This window comes from Phycodurus eques, chromosome 19, assembly GCF_024500275.1.
Source record: "Phycodurus eques isolate BA_2022a chromosome 19, UOR_Pequ_1.1, whole genome shotgun sequence".
NCBI lineage: Eukaryota > Metazoa > Chordata > Actinopteri > Syngnathiformes > Syngnathidae > Phycodurus > Phycodurus eques.
The window spans coordinates 1632677-1649083 of record NC_084543.1 but is presented as its reverse complement, the minus strand read 5'-3'; the positions used below and the strand labels follow the sequence as shown (position 1 = coordinate 1649083).

At 46.9% G+C, this 16407-nt stretch overlaps 2 protein-coding genes across 6 annotated transcripts in view; one reads left to right on the top strand and one right to left on the bottom strand.

Annotated features, from left to right (window-relative positions):
• Positions 1 to 12825, top strand: part of kat6b (K(lysine) acetyltransferase 6B) — a 32558-nt gene extending 19733 nt beyond the window's left edge. For all 5 annotated transcript variants that reach the window (XM_061705566.1, XM_061705564.1, XM_061705565.1 and 2 more), the window contains exons 12-17: positions 971 to 1064; positions 3346 to 3577; positions 4174 to 4333; positions 5579 to 5836; positions 8101 to 8389; positions 8645 to 12825. In XM_061705566.1, the coding sequence (XP_061561550.1) occupies positions 971 to 1064; positions 3346 to 3577; positions 4174 to 4333; positions 5579 to 5836; positions 8101 to 8389; positions 8645 to 11328 (3717 nt within the window). In that variant the 3' untranslated portion in view covers positions 11329 to 12825. The remainder of the gene's footprint in view (positions 1 to 970; positions 1065 to 3345; positions 3578 to 4173; positions 4334 to 5578; positions 5837 to 8100; positions 8390 to 8644) is intronic.
• Positions 12826 to 13825: 1000 nt separating this feature from the next.
• Positions 13826 to 15056, bottom strand: LOC133395235 (dual specificity phosphatase 29-like). The gene is made up of 3 exons (XM_061663995.1): positions 14849 to 15056; positions 14259 to 14482; positions 13826 to 14061 (listed from the first exon to the last, which is right to left on the bottom strand). The coding sequence occupies exons 1-3, from the start codon at positions 14983 to 14985 to the stop codon at positions 13826 to 13828; spliced, it is 597 nt and encodes a 198-aa protein (XP_061519979.1). The 5' UTR covers positions 14986 to 15056.
• Between the last annotated feature and the right edge of the window lie 1351 nt (positions 15057 to 16407).

Here is a 16407-nt window from a genome sequence, read left to right as displayed (position 1 = left end):
AAATCTGACCTTTTACGATTTGAATCTATTTTTGCATACAGGGAAAGCAAATGACGATGACATTATTTAAAACACGTTTGGCTCTTTTCCCCCGCACAACTTGAAACAATTCTTCTTGATGTTCTTGAGATGGATATTCCAACATAGTTTCAGCCAAGCTCCTGAAGCCCAAGCTAACAGGTCAGCGTAAAACAGCGGTTGTGTGCCTGCGATAAGCGAGCCTGCGAGTGCATGGCAAATGACTTAACACCTCCTCAGTCACGCCTCTGATCTCGGTTTTATTGTGGTTGTTTTTCCACGGGCCTGGCGGTAGTTTCTTGCAAACAAATTAGAGGTACAAGATGGTGGCCGAGGGAGCTTATTTTGATCGTGGACTACTGACAGTTGGAATAAATATGAGAAAAGTGTTGTTGGCTTTTTTGGAAAATTGCAAACTCCCCCTTGAACGCCGTGGAAATAAAACTTTTCAAAGCAAATTCGGAATGGAAAAAAACCAAGCTTTTAATTTTGAGGTTTTGTTGTTTGACTTTTCTTTTAGCGAAGCAAAACAAAAATTATTCAAATCAGATTTTTGTGAAAAAGAATCTGCGATTTTATTTTTAAGACCATGTCGCCCAGCCCTAGTAGAAACCTTTCAAAATAAAAGCAGGGACAGCCTTAAAAAGAAGCAACACTGGACAAAAGTACTTGTTTCAGAAAGATTCTCACAAAAATCCCAAGGATAAAGCAAAATGCACAATGCAGTTAATCCTTCCATGCTGGCTGAAATGAGGTCAAGCCAGGTGCACTGACATCACTTATTCTAAAGGTGTCATTTTGAAGGCATATTCATCTTTCTATGAAAATTTTTTGACTGCGTAAAGGAAGTGGAGGCGTCACAAGGGACAAGGACAATGGCAGGTGCGCGCTAAATGGCGCCGGCTCCCGTGCAGCTCTCTGACACACTTGATCCCTTTCTCCTTCCCCGCAGGAAAAGCTTTGCCAGCAGAAGTACAACGTCTCCTGCATAATGATCATGCCTCAGTACCAACGGCAAGGATTTGGACGCTTCCTTATTGATTTCAGTAAGTTCCTCAATGCTCCATTTTTTTTTTTTTCTTTCTCCTCCCCACAGAACGCATTTTCAGCCGCTTAAGTGGTGAACGTGTAGCTGGCGGCGAGGTGCTGTCGTTTGCTTTGAAGTGGCCTAATCAAGAACGTTCATGAACAGCGCTTAAGGATTAAGTGCTGGAAACGCTACTTTCTGTTGGCTTATATTATTTAAATGGGTGCACACTATTATGGAAAATTTACTTTTTAAGTTGCTTGTATACAAATAGTTGGGTCTCTGGAGTGCCTGCTCAGCCGTCAATCATCTGAAATAAAACTACCAAGTACACATTTACTGCTGTTAGCTGCCTGGAGTGGGACCTTGACTTTTGGGTCTCAACAAGAAAAGCCGCACTTGGCTTTGGCCCCGCAGTAGAGGGGATGAGGTGAGCATCGGCAAGAGACGGGACTCCCCCGTGATTTCAGAGAGGCTCAAAAAAAGAGTCTAAAGTGTGTTGCAATTCTTGATCTGTGGGTCTTATTTTAAAACACGTGGGAACTGTTTGAGCCTGAAAAAAGCCTTTAATTGGTTTTGTGTATGGAACTACTTCTAGGTTTTCGTTCAGTAAATGAGTCACTGCCCAAATAGAATTTCGTTGTGCCCCTCCCCTTCTCATTGTATTCAAGATGTGATTCACAGAGGATAGGTCGGACGGATAATGGCGCATTTGATTTCCTGTTCACTTTGGGGAGCCATTGAGACACACTGTGATATTGAGAGCGCGCCGATAACAAAGATGGGAGGATTAAGGGAGATTGAACGCAGCTGAATTCTCAGCTCGGCGACGGCTTTATTGGGCGCTGTAGCGAGTTGTTTAGATGAAGAGGTTTTCCGTTTTATCGCATAGTACTAAAGGGACGTTCTTAAGCTCAAAGGGTTATGCAGTCATTTGTTTTTAAAGGGGACATATTGTGGAAAATGTACTTTTTGTTTGTGTACAAATAGTTTGGTCTCTGGAGTGTCTGCCCACCCATCCAGTGTGAAACAACTAAGTAGATCTGAAAATGTCTTGAGCGAGCTCGACTGCGCTTCTGCTTCACTGTAGTCAAATAATGGGAGTTGTTATTATACAGCGGTGCCTTGAGATAGCAATGACCTGATTTTCTGACTTTTTCCAAAATAAGGGCTGTTGTTTGGCCAATGTTATTGTTCATTCTTTTGCTTTGACTTGAAAGCAACTATTTGAGATACGCGTGCTGTATGGCGGCAGTAAACTCAACTCACTTCACGAAAAGCAGCAATTTGGCAGATAATGAATAATTCTTCAACAAAAGATGCTTCAAGCTGTTTGTGGGCCCTCCCAGTTGAAGATTGTCATACTGAGAAGCTGTGACCGGCTTCATATATCCTAATGTCTGCATTATACTGCCGCCAGGTGGCAACGGTGCGCACACCAGAAGGAGCAGCACAATAGCCACTGAATTGAAGCAAAAAGTGTGCCTTTAAATCTTTACATTCGATTTAGTTGTCATTACTGTGTTTTTATAAGTTACAATATTGTCAAATATACAGAAATGTTTGAATTTATTTTTGGTGAGGCTGGAACGGATTTGGCATTTCCATTCGTTACAATTGGGAAAGATGATTTTACAGCAAGTCTTTTGAGTTGCAAGCATGGTCACGGCGCAAATTAAACTTGTGTCTCAAGGCACCACTGTAAACACCACCCCAGCATCGAGTGTTTGGGTGAAGTTCCGGAGTGAAAGTTGTCAAGTCAAAGCCCAAAGGTACCTGGGAGTCGTTTTAAATTGCAGAAGAAAATTCATATGATGTATCCTTTAAAGTGTTCTGAATCCTCCTGTGAGCTGCAGTGAAGAATATTTTCATCGTGACGATTAGATTCGCTAGTTTGCTTCTCAGTGGTGGGTGCGCATTTAAAAGCGTGAATTAATTTCGTGCAGTTCATAACGGATGACCCTTCACGCGGGAAGGAGGGGGGTTGCTATGAAACTCATTCCACACACAGTTACATATTTGTTGTTCTTGGCTGGCTTGTTATCGTCGCTCATGCCGTGCCTTTGAAAGCCAGCTTTTTCCTCCCCGCCTGTTTTGTCACATCTTTATTTCTCTCCCGCCGGCATCCGTCCTAGCTTTTGGAGGAGACGAAAACTGATTGCTTCTCTTTGACTGTTTGAAGGTGAAATCCCAAGCAGGGCACGATGTCACATCCTTCCCACGACTGAAATGCAATCTGAAAGAGGTTGCTTCTAGCTTGACGAAAGCATGTTTTTTTTTTTTTTTTTTTTTTTTTTTAGGTTACCTTCTCACCAGGCAAGAAGGACAAGCCGGCTCCCCTGAGAAGCCGCTGTCAGATCTGGGTCGCTTATCCTACCTGGCGTATTGGAAAAGTGTCATCCTGGAGTACCTTTATAGGCAGCCGTATAAACACGTCAGCGTTAAAGGCATAAGCAGGGCCACGGGGATGTGTCCGCACGACATCGCCGCCACTCTGCAGCACCTCGGCATGATAGACAGACAGGATGGACGGTCAGTTTGCACGCCGCCACCGCTGGGCTCACTTTCTCGCCACCGTCTGTGTGTGTGTGTGTGTGTGTGTGTGTGTGTGTGTGTGTGTGCGCGCGCGCGTCTCATCTGACTTATCCAGGCCAGCGGGTATTTTTAACAGTGTATCCATTTAATGGGGTGGAATATTGACAAAAGTAAGTCAGGTTAAGCACCCCCAAGGACAGGAGCACCTGTTTTGTGCAGCCGTGCATCTGTGGAATTTCTGATCCAACTTTATACATGTACTGTATTTGATGTATTATTCAGGTTTTTGCGTATTGCGATATCGCCGCCAAAGTGTATTTTGTCCGAACATTCCAGTATTCAGGACTGAGCTCTGCCGCACATTGTGGAAAAACTTGCTTACTTTACACCCTCCCCCTTTCCCAAACTCTTAACACTTCCTTATTCGGGTTGGGCCTGCAGAATATATTTAGAAATCTCGTCGATTATTTGAGTAATTGCATAAAAATTAGTTTGCACGACACGTTCGCAAACCAAAATATTTGATTCAGTGTAGCGACATATGGTGTTGTGGATGCGACGTGACGGGCTTTCTTTTGTCGTGTGCGACTCAGGGTGGTGCTGATCCGAAGAGAGCGACTGATCCGTCGGCACGTGGAGAGACTGCGGGCCGACCCGCGTCGTCACGAGGTGGACCCCGACGCCCTGCGCTGGACGCGCCCCGCGTCGCACAACGCCGTCCTGTCCGAGGAGGAGAGGGAGGCGGAGATGGATGTAGGTTCCCAATCGGACGCCGTTTGTTTACGCTCGCCTGCCACTGCGAATATTTGCAGGATTAGCTGCCGAGTTCAAATAGAGGCCAGAAGCAGGCGGCGCGTCCTCGCTTGTCAGCATTGCTGTAAATCACTTCAATGCATTTGACAGCACTTTATATGCACTCTGTGGCTGATTGGCTAACATGAGATCTGGATGTTGCTCTTGTATTGAGGATACAGTGAGCCAGCATTATTCACGCTGGGTTAGCGACCAAGACCTGATGTGAATACCAAAAATTTGCAAATGTTCATTCACCTAAAAATTGCCTAAATTATGGTCCAAAAACACTTTATCGTTTTACACTTTTTTTTCACAAAATTACCTGTAAAATGCACCAAAAGGTTTACAGGTGAATTTAATTGGACTTCTCTCAACCTTTGAATGCACGTGTAACTGTTCAGTCTTTCAGTACTTTTAGCACAGCTTGCTGTTCTCTAACAAGAGGCTTTATGGCAAATTTCCCAAGAGGTGTTCGATCCCAGATTAAGCCTGTCAAGGTTTTAGTGAATTTTCTGTTCACCGTGAAATTTCACGCAGCACACGAATATCCCTAACATTTTGTCAGTAGTTCAGATGGATGCATATTACACTTACACGTGAGTTTTATTAAATCAGCACACACAGACTCGTATTAATAACATAGTATGATCAACAAAGTACAACAAAGACACAACTGTAACAAGAAACAACACAGAGCAGCATTAAGCGGGGTTTGAAATTAGGGTTGAATCTAATCGAAACGAGGAAGACCAGAAGATTAAGATGTTGAACATTTGTAAATGGTAAGTACAAGTTACTACTTTTCAGTGATGTTTTAATCAATGATACATCATTGATATAGATTTTCTTAAAAGCCTATATCTCAAACAACTCTATCTTAAATTGGCTACTTGATGTACTTTTACATTGACTGGCTAGCTGTTACCAATCATGTGGTCCCTTCCACTACTGCCTGCAGCAGTTTGGACCTTTTTCTGCATCATCATGAGAAGTTGACCACCATTTTTTTCTCCAGCGTTTGGACGGCATCTTAAGACTGTACAGAAGGAGCACAAAAATACACGGGAAGGTGTGAATAGATGCATTTTCCGCAAATAGAACATCTGCAAGTAGCCGAGTCGGTGAAGGTTTACTGTGCGACCTGCTGGCATTTTCTTTGTCACAAAGCTAACTTCCATCTCTTGTTTTTCGTCCGGTTACCAGGCCGCGCGTCTGAAGGAGCGGGCCAGCTGCTGGGAGAAAGAGGTGCGAGGGAGCCAAGAGGCCAATCACGGCCGCAGACAAGCGCTCACCAAGATGCACTGCAAGGTGCCCTACAGGACGTACGAGCGGCGCCACGCTCCGTTGTGGAGCAGACGCGTCCAGCCGCCGCAGGACGTCAGCGAGGACGACGACGTGGACTCCGACGGCTCGCCGGCCGCCCTCGCAAAGGCGCACGCCGTGCTGGCGGCCAAGCGAAAGGTGACTTTTATTGTTTGCTGTTGATATGACTCGCGCTCCTCCAAATCAGATGCTCTCCCAAGTGGGATTTTCACGTTAATCGTCTGGCGCGAAAGCGAGCGTGCGTCGTAAAATATTTTCGTTAGCAAACGTGTCGTGCACTCGGGCGAGATGAAAGTTGTGATAAATATTCATGAATTCGGCGGAGTCCTGCTATCATCCGGAGCCTCCCCGCGCTTCCGGCAGCTGTGGATAATAGATTGTGTTCACTGCTGGTGGCCACACTGCGCAGGTTGAAACCTTCAACACGGCCTGTTACGCCATGCCGGTTGACTTCCAAGTTGTTCAAGTGTCAAAACCATTCCCGCAGCCATCATGCATCCATTTTCTACAGCGTTTATCCTCACGAGGGTCACAGGCGGAGATGAGAAAACATCATTTCAGGATTATCATGACCAGGAATGTAAAAGATCAAAGATACACACTTTAAAAACATTGCAAAATGTGTTTTTAAATAGAAAATAATATATAGTCACAACCTTTTTGACATTAGAAACTGTAAACGGCCGAAGTGTATTTTCACGAATGCGAGACCCCACAAAATGTACTTAAAATAATTATCACAATGATATATTTAATAATGGTGAGGACCCTATTAAAACATCAGTTGAATTCATTAGAGGGTGTGTTTTTTCTCTAAAAAAATATTTAACACAATATACTGTTTAACATTTCAATTAGATTTGGGTCAATGCACAGACACACACAAACATCAAGAATTTTTTTTTTTCCATCAGGCTACTACATCAACAAACAGGTTGATGCCTATTTTAACAAAGAGCAATTACAGGAATAAGATTTCAGAATTTTGAGCTGACAATAATCACAATGCTCTAACTCACAAATTCAAGTTGGCTGTAATCAAGCTTTTGAACTACTTCTTGTCACTTTACGCACAAACTCACAATTCCAGCGTGCTGCCCAAAAGTAAGTTTCAATGTGAACTGAATCCATCACTTGCTGTGAAGTTAACCTAATTTGAAGATTTGGAGAAGCCTGGCAGAGGAACAGTGAACAGGAACGTGTTTTCAGAGCAATGCTGCCACCTTGTGGTGTTTTACCTGTACTGCGGCACATCTTTAGCATTGTGCTTGCTATGTGGGTAGTTTCTCTGATAGCCACAATTAGTTTTTTGTTCATTACCGACTGCTTGGTAAAAATGGTTCAGATCACAATTTTCCTCTCCTCAGTACCCTTATGTGCTGGCATCACAAAAAACACAACTTTGGATGTATATTTGTGCAGGAAATGTAGTTTGAAATGCTGTCTAAATGGCACTGCCCCCTTGTGCTGAAGTCGTTATTACAGCTGGCTGCCAGATGCTTGGGAGACTAAGCAGGGGGGAAAAAAGTATGGAAACACTTGATACATTGCGGTTGGTCCATTTATTGATTTCACGTTTGTCTTGTGAGGCACAGAAGAGGGCAGCCGCAGAAGGATGTTAAATGTCTTTAACTGCTCCACTCATTTGTGGCCTCTAACGCTCCATAGGAGATATACTGTGCATTTTTTCGTTTTACACAATTTTAAGTTATTTACAGACCAGTTCTGTGCAAAGATTTCATCAAAATAACCCAAGTATAAAGAATTGTAGCACACTTTATGTCTTGTCTCGCCGAAATCTCAAGGGGACGTCACTTTCTCATGCAAGTAAGCGACTTTATATGCCGCGGGTGGGGGGCATATGGACAATGAAAATAATTCTGCTTCTGGAGGCAGCACTTCATGTGGCACATGGACACATGGCCAAACACAAGTGCCCACTGCATCAACAACTTCACCACGCAACCTACGACAGAGGTACCTTCTTATTAGTGCCCCAGCTTTGTTTTGTGAGCCGAGATTTGTCTAAATGGTGAGCGTCAGATAGCCACGGAAGATGGCTACCAGGAGCTGGAATCAGATATTTATTTTACAATACGGTGCTGTTTGTCTTGATTAAAAATATAACAGAAATTGTGGTGTTTTGGGAGGGAGATGGAACGGATTTAAAGACATTACAGCAATGTTTTTCGAAATTTTAACATTTACTTGGTTGTTTAATTTCACGCCCTATTGGTGGCCAGGCACTCGAGACACCAAACTATTTGTGTACAAGACACGTAAAACTCAATTTCCCCTTAGTATGTCCCCTGTAAGTCTTGCAGTGGCTTTTACATTTTACTTTCCGGTAACCCAAGTAGTGCTCTTAGTTTTCATCGGGGGTGGTTTTGTTTGTGTTTCAGAGGAGCATTGCGTTGAAGAAGAGGGGACGCAAGAGAAAGCGAATCAACAGCAGCGTCACAACGGAGACCATCTCAGAGACCACCGAGGTGCTGAACGAGCCCTTCGACAACTCCGAGGACGAGGGCCCCGTGCCGCTGTCGGAGCGCAACTGCAGCGTGAGCGCCATGGAAGAAGAGGAGGGCGAAGAAGAGGAGAACAAGAGCCAGATTGCAACCGTAAAACGGCGGCGAGGTAGACCGAGGCTCAAGGAGAAGGTGCACAGAGACGATCTTCAACATTGGAATGAAGGTACGAACGCTCATTCTTTGGACGAGTGCGCCACCATCCACCTCACACGTCTGAGTTTGGGGTTCGAATGAATGGAATCTCAGTTCATTTCATTGGGTAACATTGATTTAATAGGAGTAAATTGAGTCAAGAGTTTGGTCGCAGAATGTAGTGAACTTGTAAAGGAAGTCGCCACTGTATGCGGAAGTTATGGAAACCTGTAGAAAAGGCTTTGGTCCATTAGTTTGCACCTCATACTTTTATTTTTATCCGCAGCGGCCGACGTCCCCTCCAAGAGGCCCAGCAGACCTCGTCCAGTCAAGCGAAAGAAAGGTTGGCCCAAGGGAGTCAAACGAGGCCCCCCCAAGTGGCGCCTGAAGAACGAGCGGAAAATGGGCTTCAAGCTGAACCTTTACACGCCGCCCGAAACGCCCATGGAGGCGGAGCAGCACCAAATCCAGGCCGAGGAGGCGCAGGGAGAACCGGACCGCCAGTTCGACGGCGACAGGGCGGCCCGACCGCCTTTGCGGTCCGAGCCCCCGCCCAAGTCGAGCTCCCCCGTCGGGTCGCCCGCCGCCTCTCCCGTCGCCGCATTGCCAAGGAACGAAGACGGCGGTGATTCGCCGGAGTATCGAGATGATGAGCGGCATGAAAGCGATCGCGATATGGACTCCCCGACCAAAGATGTGGATCGCACCGCAGAAATCGCTGCATCGCCAGATAATCACAACAACTACCAAGAGGAGGATTTGGAGCCGATGACAAGGATAGAAGAGGTAGATGATGAAGACGAAGGCCGCGAAAAGACAACAGAGCCTGAAAGCGGCCAACTAGAGGTGCCGGAAGGTTCAAAAGAAACGCCTGAATGTTTTTTAGACACGGAAGACGACAGAGGGTCAAGTCAACCGCTTTCTCAAGAAGACAAAGCCACCGCCGCCACAGAATGCATTCAGGATGCAGAGGCGGAAACGAAAGAACCGTCGCTGCTCCCTGCGGCCGAAGAGCTCTCTTCGGTGGCAGCTGTGGACTCCGATAACCTCCCAGAGTCAGAGTCTGAAGAGGAGAGCGCACCCAGTCCTCGACAAGGTCACGCGGCGCCTCCGCCAGCCAAGAGGCCGACCCTCAGTCCCACGCTCGGGGACGGACCCCCGATCTGCGCGGAGATCGACTCCGAAACCGCGCGGGCCGTTCAGTCCCTGACGCGGGAGAGCGAGCGGGACGCGGTGTTCCAGGACTGCGTGGAGAGCCGGGAACCCTGCAGGAACTCGCACACCTTTGCCCCCATCACCCCACTGGAAGACTGCCCCCAGTCCGACCACAGCAGCCCGCTGTCGTCGGCGCAGTCGCATCCCAGCCAGTCGGTGCGCTCCGTGAGCAGCCCGGCCGTGTCCGTCCTGGAGACCGGCTATGCGCAGATCAGCCCCGACCACAGCGCCATCTCCGTGCCCTCCATCCACAACATGGAGACCAGCCCCATGATGGACGTGCCGTCCGTGTCGGACCACTCGCAGCAGGTGGTGGACAGCGGCTTCAGCGACTTGGGCAGCATCGAGAGTACCACCGAGAACTACGAGAACCCCAGCAGCTACGACTCCACCATGGGGGGCAGCGTCTGCGGGGCCGGTCCCTCCCAGGGCGGCTGTCCCTACGGGGGCATGCCGCCCAGCGGGCTGGCCCAGAGCAGCTGCGCCGTGAGCCAGCAAATGGCCGCCGTCAATCCGGGCGGCTGCGGCATAATTCAGCAGAACAGCCTCAGCTCGCCCCCGCACTGTAACGTCAAGTCGCCGCAGGGCTGCGTGGTGGCGGTGGAGCGGCCCCCCAGCGCCAGCCAGCATAGCCAGCGCGGCACGCACGGCCAGCAACACGGCAGGCACGGCCCCCGCAATCAGCTCGGCCCCCACAATCAGCTCGGCCAGCACGGTCAACACAATCCCCACAACCAGCATAGTCACCACCACAATCTCCACCTGCAGCACAATCAGCTCAGCCAGCACAATCAGCACGCGCCGCATAACCTCCACAATCAGCACGCTGCGCAGGACGTCGCCGCCCAGTGCGCCATCCCCGCCAACTTCGCAGCCGGCGTCCAGTTGCCCGACATCCCGGAGTCGGGCAATCCCAACTTCGCCCTCTACGAGAGGATCAACCACCAGGGCGAGTACGCCGGCGGGCACTACCCGCAGTCGTCGGGCCTCAGCCTGGCCAAGCTGCAGCAGTTCACCAACACGTTCATCGAGCACCCCCGCTCGCTGCCCTTCAACCACTCTGCGTCGCACCCCATCACGTCCTACGCCAGCACCCCCTCGCTGTCCTCGCAGCACTCGGGCCTGGTGTCGCTGTCGCAGACCCCGCACCGAGTCCCCAACGCCCAGGCGCAGGCCGCCATGACGCCGCCCCCCCCCAGCGGCCTGGGATCGCCGCCAGCCATGATGCTCCAGCGCAACATGGGCATCCCGCCGGCGCAGCGCATCCAGACCCAGATGATGGCGAAGAGCCACGCGTCGTCACGCTCCAAGTCGGCGCCGCTCACGCACCACCACCCCCACCACCACCATCACCACCAGCACCAGCAGCAGATGTACGCGCGGCAGCCCCAGAGCGTCGCCGTGCAGGCGCCGGCCCGGACGCTGGCGGGCATGCCGCGCGTGAACATGAGCGTCAACATCATGCCGGCGCCGGCCTACAACTCCATGAACATGCCCTCGCTCAACGCCATGAACGGCTACGGCATGAGCCAGCCCATGATGAACAGCGGCTACCACGGCAACCACACCGCCTACATGAACCAGTCGCCCCAGTACTCTATGCAGATGGGCATGATGGGAACGCAGCCATACCCCCAGCAGCCCATGCAGGCGGCGTCGCACGGCAACGTGGTGTACACTCCGGCCGGTCACCATGGCTACATAAACACGGGCATGTCCAAGCAATCGCTCAAAGGGCCTTTCATCAGGCGGTAGCCCACCGCCGCTGCGTGGTTTTGCTTTCGATGCACTGATCTGGCCTTTGTTTTTCTTCTTCTTTGTGTGATCTACACGACTCTCAAAAAGTTTGAGTTTTTCGGGCGAAATTTCAGGGTGAACCTAAAATGCAGTATTGTGGAGAAGACTGGGAGACGAGATCCAGTTGTGCCACTTGGCTCTCCGCATACAAACTGTTTTCACATCAGACAGCCAATCGTTCATCCGCTGCCCCTCCCTTGAAGAGATACCCCCCTGGTCAATGTCTCCCTCTTGTGGGTCACCACAGTACAACCGCTACAGGTCAACTTCCTTTGCCCGTTAAGCATTTCAATCGATCGGAAGCTCGTCCGTGTAATTCAATAATGACTAGGACAGATTTCGGAGTCACAGATCTTGATTTATTCACTGAAAAAAAAAACAAAAAAACATTTTTTAAAAAATGAACTGAGGTATGGGCGGCAACATTTGCCTCACAGTTCTGAGGTTGCGGGCTCAAATCTGACCTCGCCTGGGTGGAGTTTGCATGTTCTCCCCGTGCCTGCGTGGTAGGTTGATTGAAGACTCTAAAATTGCCCGTCGGTGAGCACGAACGGTTGTTTGTTTGTTTCTATGTGCCCTGCGATTGGCTGGCGACCGGTTCAGGGTGTACCCCGCCTTTCGCCCGAAAATAGCAGGAGTAGGCGCCAGCACGCCTGAGGATAAGCGGTACGGAAATTGGATGGATGGAACCGAGGTAGTTCAAAAGAGCGTCGTCACCAGCGGGATTTATCCTGGCCAGCTCTCCTTTTACTGTTTCCTGTAGTGCATTTAAGGTTCATCCTGAAATTTCACCCAAAAGTTGAATATTCCTAACTTTTTGTGAGATGTGTTTATATATATATATATATATATATATATATATACACACACACGTTAATATATAGTTCTTTAAAGACAAAAACCAGCAGCAGCACTTGGAACGAATGCAAACATTTCGATTCATGTTAAAGAAAAGAAGAGAGAAAAACAAATATTTTTGTTCCTCCATAACGGGAAGCCTTACGGGAAGCCACGGCGATGTCGATGATGAAATTCTATTTAATTAGCAGCAGGTTCAGAGGCTCCGAGGTCGGCCTTCCGTCGTCGTGTAGCAGCCTCCAACGGAAGCCATTTTTTAATGTGCCTGTTCACGAGTGGAACCTGTTCAGTGTGTTAACTGTCCAACAGTGCTCACGCGTACACCATTTAGTTTGTACCATATTCGCGCCTTTGTATATTTAAATTATTGTATGTATTTTTTTTTTTTTTTTTTGTAAAGTGGCAAACCTTAGCATGCTTGGGTCTCTCCTTTAGTGACAGTGCGTTGAGTAGTACTGTACAAGTGTCGTGCTTAACAAATAGCAAGCCATTTTCAAGCTACCGGGCCTTTTATTAGGTGAAAAATGAAATTATATTTTGTTAATGCTAATAATATTAAAAAAAAAAAAAAAAAAACAACACGTAAACTTTTAGTCCAGTTTTCTGTTGCGCTTTGAGAGGGTTTATTGCTCTATGTATGTTTAAGTCTTTTTGTAACAGATCTCCTCAAGGCAGCTTTCTGTTTAATAAAGCAGACGGATTTCTGTCCAAATATGTGAGCATATCTCCCTCTTTGTACACTCCGGAATATGATATATATATATATATATATATATATACATACATATATATATACATACACACACACACAAACATACACATATCTATATGACAATAAAGAATATCGATTTCATTGATATTTTGCAGAATGCCTTTGAAAGCTTTCATTGTTTTGTATCTTTTTCAAATGTTTACGGAAACGAGCTGCATGTTTTCATCCGCAGCTTGCGTTTCTGTTCATGAGTCGCTTTCGATTTCGGTTTCCCAGTTTGTCAGTCGCTTCAAATTGAGCCACTGAGAACAGGAGTTGGCTCACTCCATTTTTGTCATTTTAAGCGCGGAAAAGAATGAATACTGGTCAAAATCGAGGTTTAGTTGCAATTCCTTTCACTTTTCCTGATTGGTCTCGGGCCAACTCCCATTTCAGGGATTGATGAATCATGAAAGCAGGCTTCACCTCATGCAAAATCAACCCAGAAAGTGAGGATCACAGATTGATTGACGACTCGAGTAAGCTGTGCTGTAACTTGGGGTTGACAGATGTTTGGACTTTGCATTTAGACCACTATTGCACTAACCAATTTTCCACTTTATTTCGTTTCTGTCAGGCGCCCAGGAATATACTGACCGGAATCCAACCTTTGAACACAAGGTAATAGTACCTCAGTTGTGGTTAAAAGTGAAAGCATTATGATGGAAATGAACGGAAACGACAGTTTTTGTCAAAACAAGTATCCGGAAGAGGTAATAATTGCAATATAAATCCCCCGGATTCCATTGAGGCCATGAAACCTTAAACCACTCTCAGTGGAGTTAGCCCGCTCTAGTTGTCAATGGCCTAAAACGTCAATGATGATTGACACGCTCGGGTTGTTCTTTAGTCCCCCCCCCCCGTAGGCGTCGCGCGGACCGAGCCGTCCCGCCTCTGGTCCAGGAGCTGCTCATCCAGCTCCCTCAGCTGCTTGAGGAAGCCCCAGTTGGGCAGGATCCTCCGGCGCGTCTTGACGTGCGCCGCGGCGTCGGCCAGCGTCATGCCCTCGCCGATCATCAGGTAGGCCAGGAACAGCGTGGCCGAGCGGCTCCTGCCCATCACGCAGTGCACCAGCAGTTTGTCTGCGGGTACGCAAACGCGCACGCACACAAACAAACACACAAATGATTTTTGAGATACAAGCTCGTCCAATTTTGGGCAGCCGGCTCTCTGGTTTTCCTGTTGGTTACATGTCTGACGAGTATGAATGAATGCGAAGGTGAACATTTGTCTTTCGGCGCTATTTGCCGATAATTGTTTTTCTACTTTTTGGTCTCACTGTGCGGGTCGGCCAGCGCCGTTCGGATGAAGCGGGCGGCGGTGAAAAAGTACTGGCTGAGGTCAAACGAGGGCTTGTCCGACGCCACCACGCCGTGGTACGCCACGGACATGTCGCCGTAGTAACCGGGGCCGGTGTCCACGTTGTTCCACGTGCCCTCTGCGGCGTTCAGGATGTGCGTAATTCCCAGCTTCTTCAGTTTCAACTTGTCCTTGGCCGTCGCCCTGTCGCAGTGAACAGATATGTTTCCTTTTTTATTTTGTATTGAATGGGGATCATTTGTTACTTTTATTTCTTTATTTTAATTCGGTGTCTTTTACACTTATGTGTTTTTATACTACACCATCTTAACACAGCTGTTAAATATTTTTTCCCCCAAAATCACCGAAACAACTTCAGAGTGGAAATAATTTTTTTGTATTTTACCCTTTAAATGGCTATTTTCTTTTTACAAAATATTTAATATTTCCAATATTTTAACAATAAACCAGTAATGCATAGTAAAAACATCAGTTCAATGTAAATGCGACCAAATGGTTAACAACAACAATAATAACAAACAAGCAAACCATTGATGTTTTCCTGCTTACTCGTCGCCGATGTAGACTTGAGGCCACACCTGGTCGTACGGCGCGTACGCCGCGCAGCCCCGGTTGAGGATCTTGTCCAGCTCGTAGCAGCTCGGCGTCACGTCCGCGTCGCGGTGGCCGCGGTCTCTTTCGCACATGGTCGATCCTGTTTACGAAGTTAACGCCGAAGCTTAAGAGTTGTGTTGTTTTGGCGCCTCCAGTCGTCCTTCGTGACGCTCGGCGAAGGAGACGATTGTGTAACGGCCGTCCGATGCCGAGGATATTTTTAGGGGCTGCGATGATGCGGCTGACCTCAGCTGCCACGCTGGAAAACGTCCACCGTCGCCTCCAAGCACACACACACACAAGACGTGATTCTCCACTGCTACACTCTTCAACTGTGGAAATTTCACCGGGATTCGAAAACTGTCTGCCAGTCAAAAACAAATCTCGAGAACAGACTAAAACGATCTGCGTTATAGTCAGCATTCCGTTCTTGAAATCCTCTTCATGAAAATCTCGCGGAATAGTGAAACTTCTGAAGTCTGATGAAAAATGGCCAAACTTCTCTCGAGTTCAAATGAGATTCACGTTTTACTCCGTAACATCTGTACCTTGGTTTTTTTGGGCCATGTTGTTTTGTTCCAAAAAATTCTAGAAAAAAAGTTGTTTATTTCTGGGAATACATTTACAGTAATACATTTTTGAGAAATAAGAGAAACATATTTTTTTAAAGAGAGGTGATAAAGTTGTGTATTTACTAGAAATATTTTTTGTATTTCTAGAAGTTTGTGCTTTCTGCAGTTATTTTTATATTACCAGGAAAAACGTATTTTCTATGGAAGTCTAATTTACAGGAAATGTGTATATATATATATATATATATATATATATATATTTTTTTTTTTTTTTTAAGAAGGTTGAACTTAAGGATTTGCTAGAGGAAATTTGGATTTTCTAGAAAAAATAGTTTTTTCTTCATACTTTCTGGAAAAGTCATATCAAAGATTCTGGGACGTGTTGGGTGCTTGCTTTTGTGAAGGCTTTGAGGCGCCAGATATTTAGCAGGCGGCCATCAAGCCTGTTCTGGAGAGGTCAGTGAGGAGGGTGACAGTTGAAGATGGTTGGGGGCAAGGACGCATCCGCACACCGAAGATTGTTGGCCGGCCGCCGACACTCGCAACCCGTCACGGCGCAGCCGCGAGATGTTTCCCACGTTCTCCAGGACTGTGACTTTTTCATGATTTTTTTTTTTTCGTAAATATATATAATTAGCTTATGTATCATTTGGATGATTGTGATTTAGCGCAAACAAAAATCACAAATTCACCATCTCCAGAAACTAGAATATTACGTCACAAACAATCAAGAAACTGGAAATGATTTGAAATGTAGAAATTAGGCAAGAGTTCACCATCTGAAAAGACTTTCATCAATCTCAATGTATGAGCACGGAAATATGTACCCATATTATGTGTAATATCTTATTTAGCATGCAGTGTATTTTCTAGAAAAAATAGAAAATAAAGCAATATTGTATATTAAAAAAAAAATAATAATAATTTGTATAATTTCAAAAA

Coding starts and splice junctions, on each gene's coding strand:
- LOC133395235 (XM_061663995.1), bottom strand. CDS start 14,985: ATGTGCGAAAGAGACCGCGGCCACCGCGACGCGGACGTGACGCCGAGC. Junction 14,483..14,848: donor CAAGTCTACATCGGCGACGA/GTAAGCAGGAAA, acceptor TCACTGCGACAG/GGCGACGGCCAAGGACAAGT. Junction 14,062..14,258: donor GGCGCTGGCCGACCCGCACA/GTGAGACCAAAA, acceptor GCGTACCCGCAG/ACAAACTGCTGGTGCACTGC.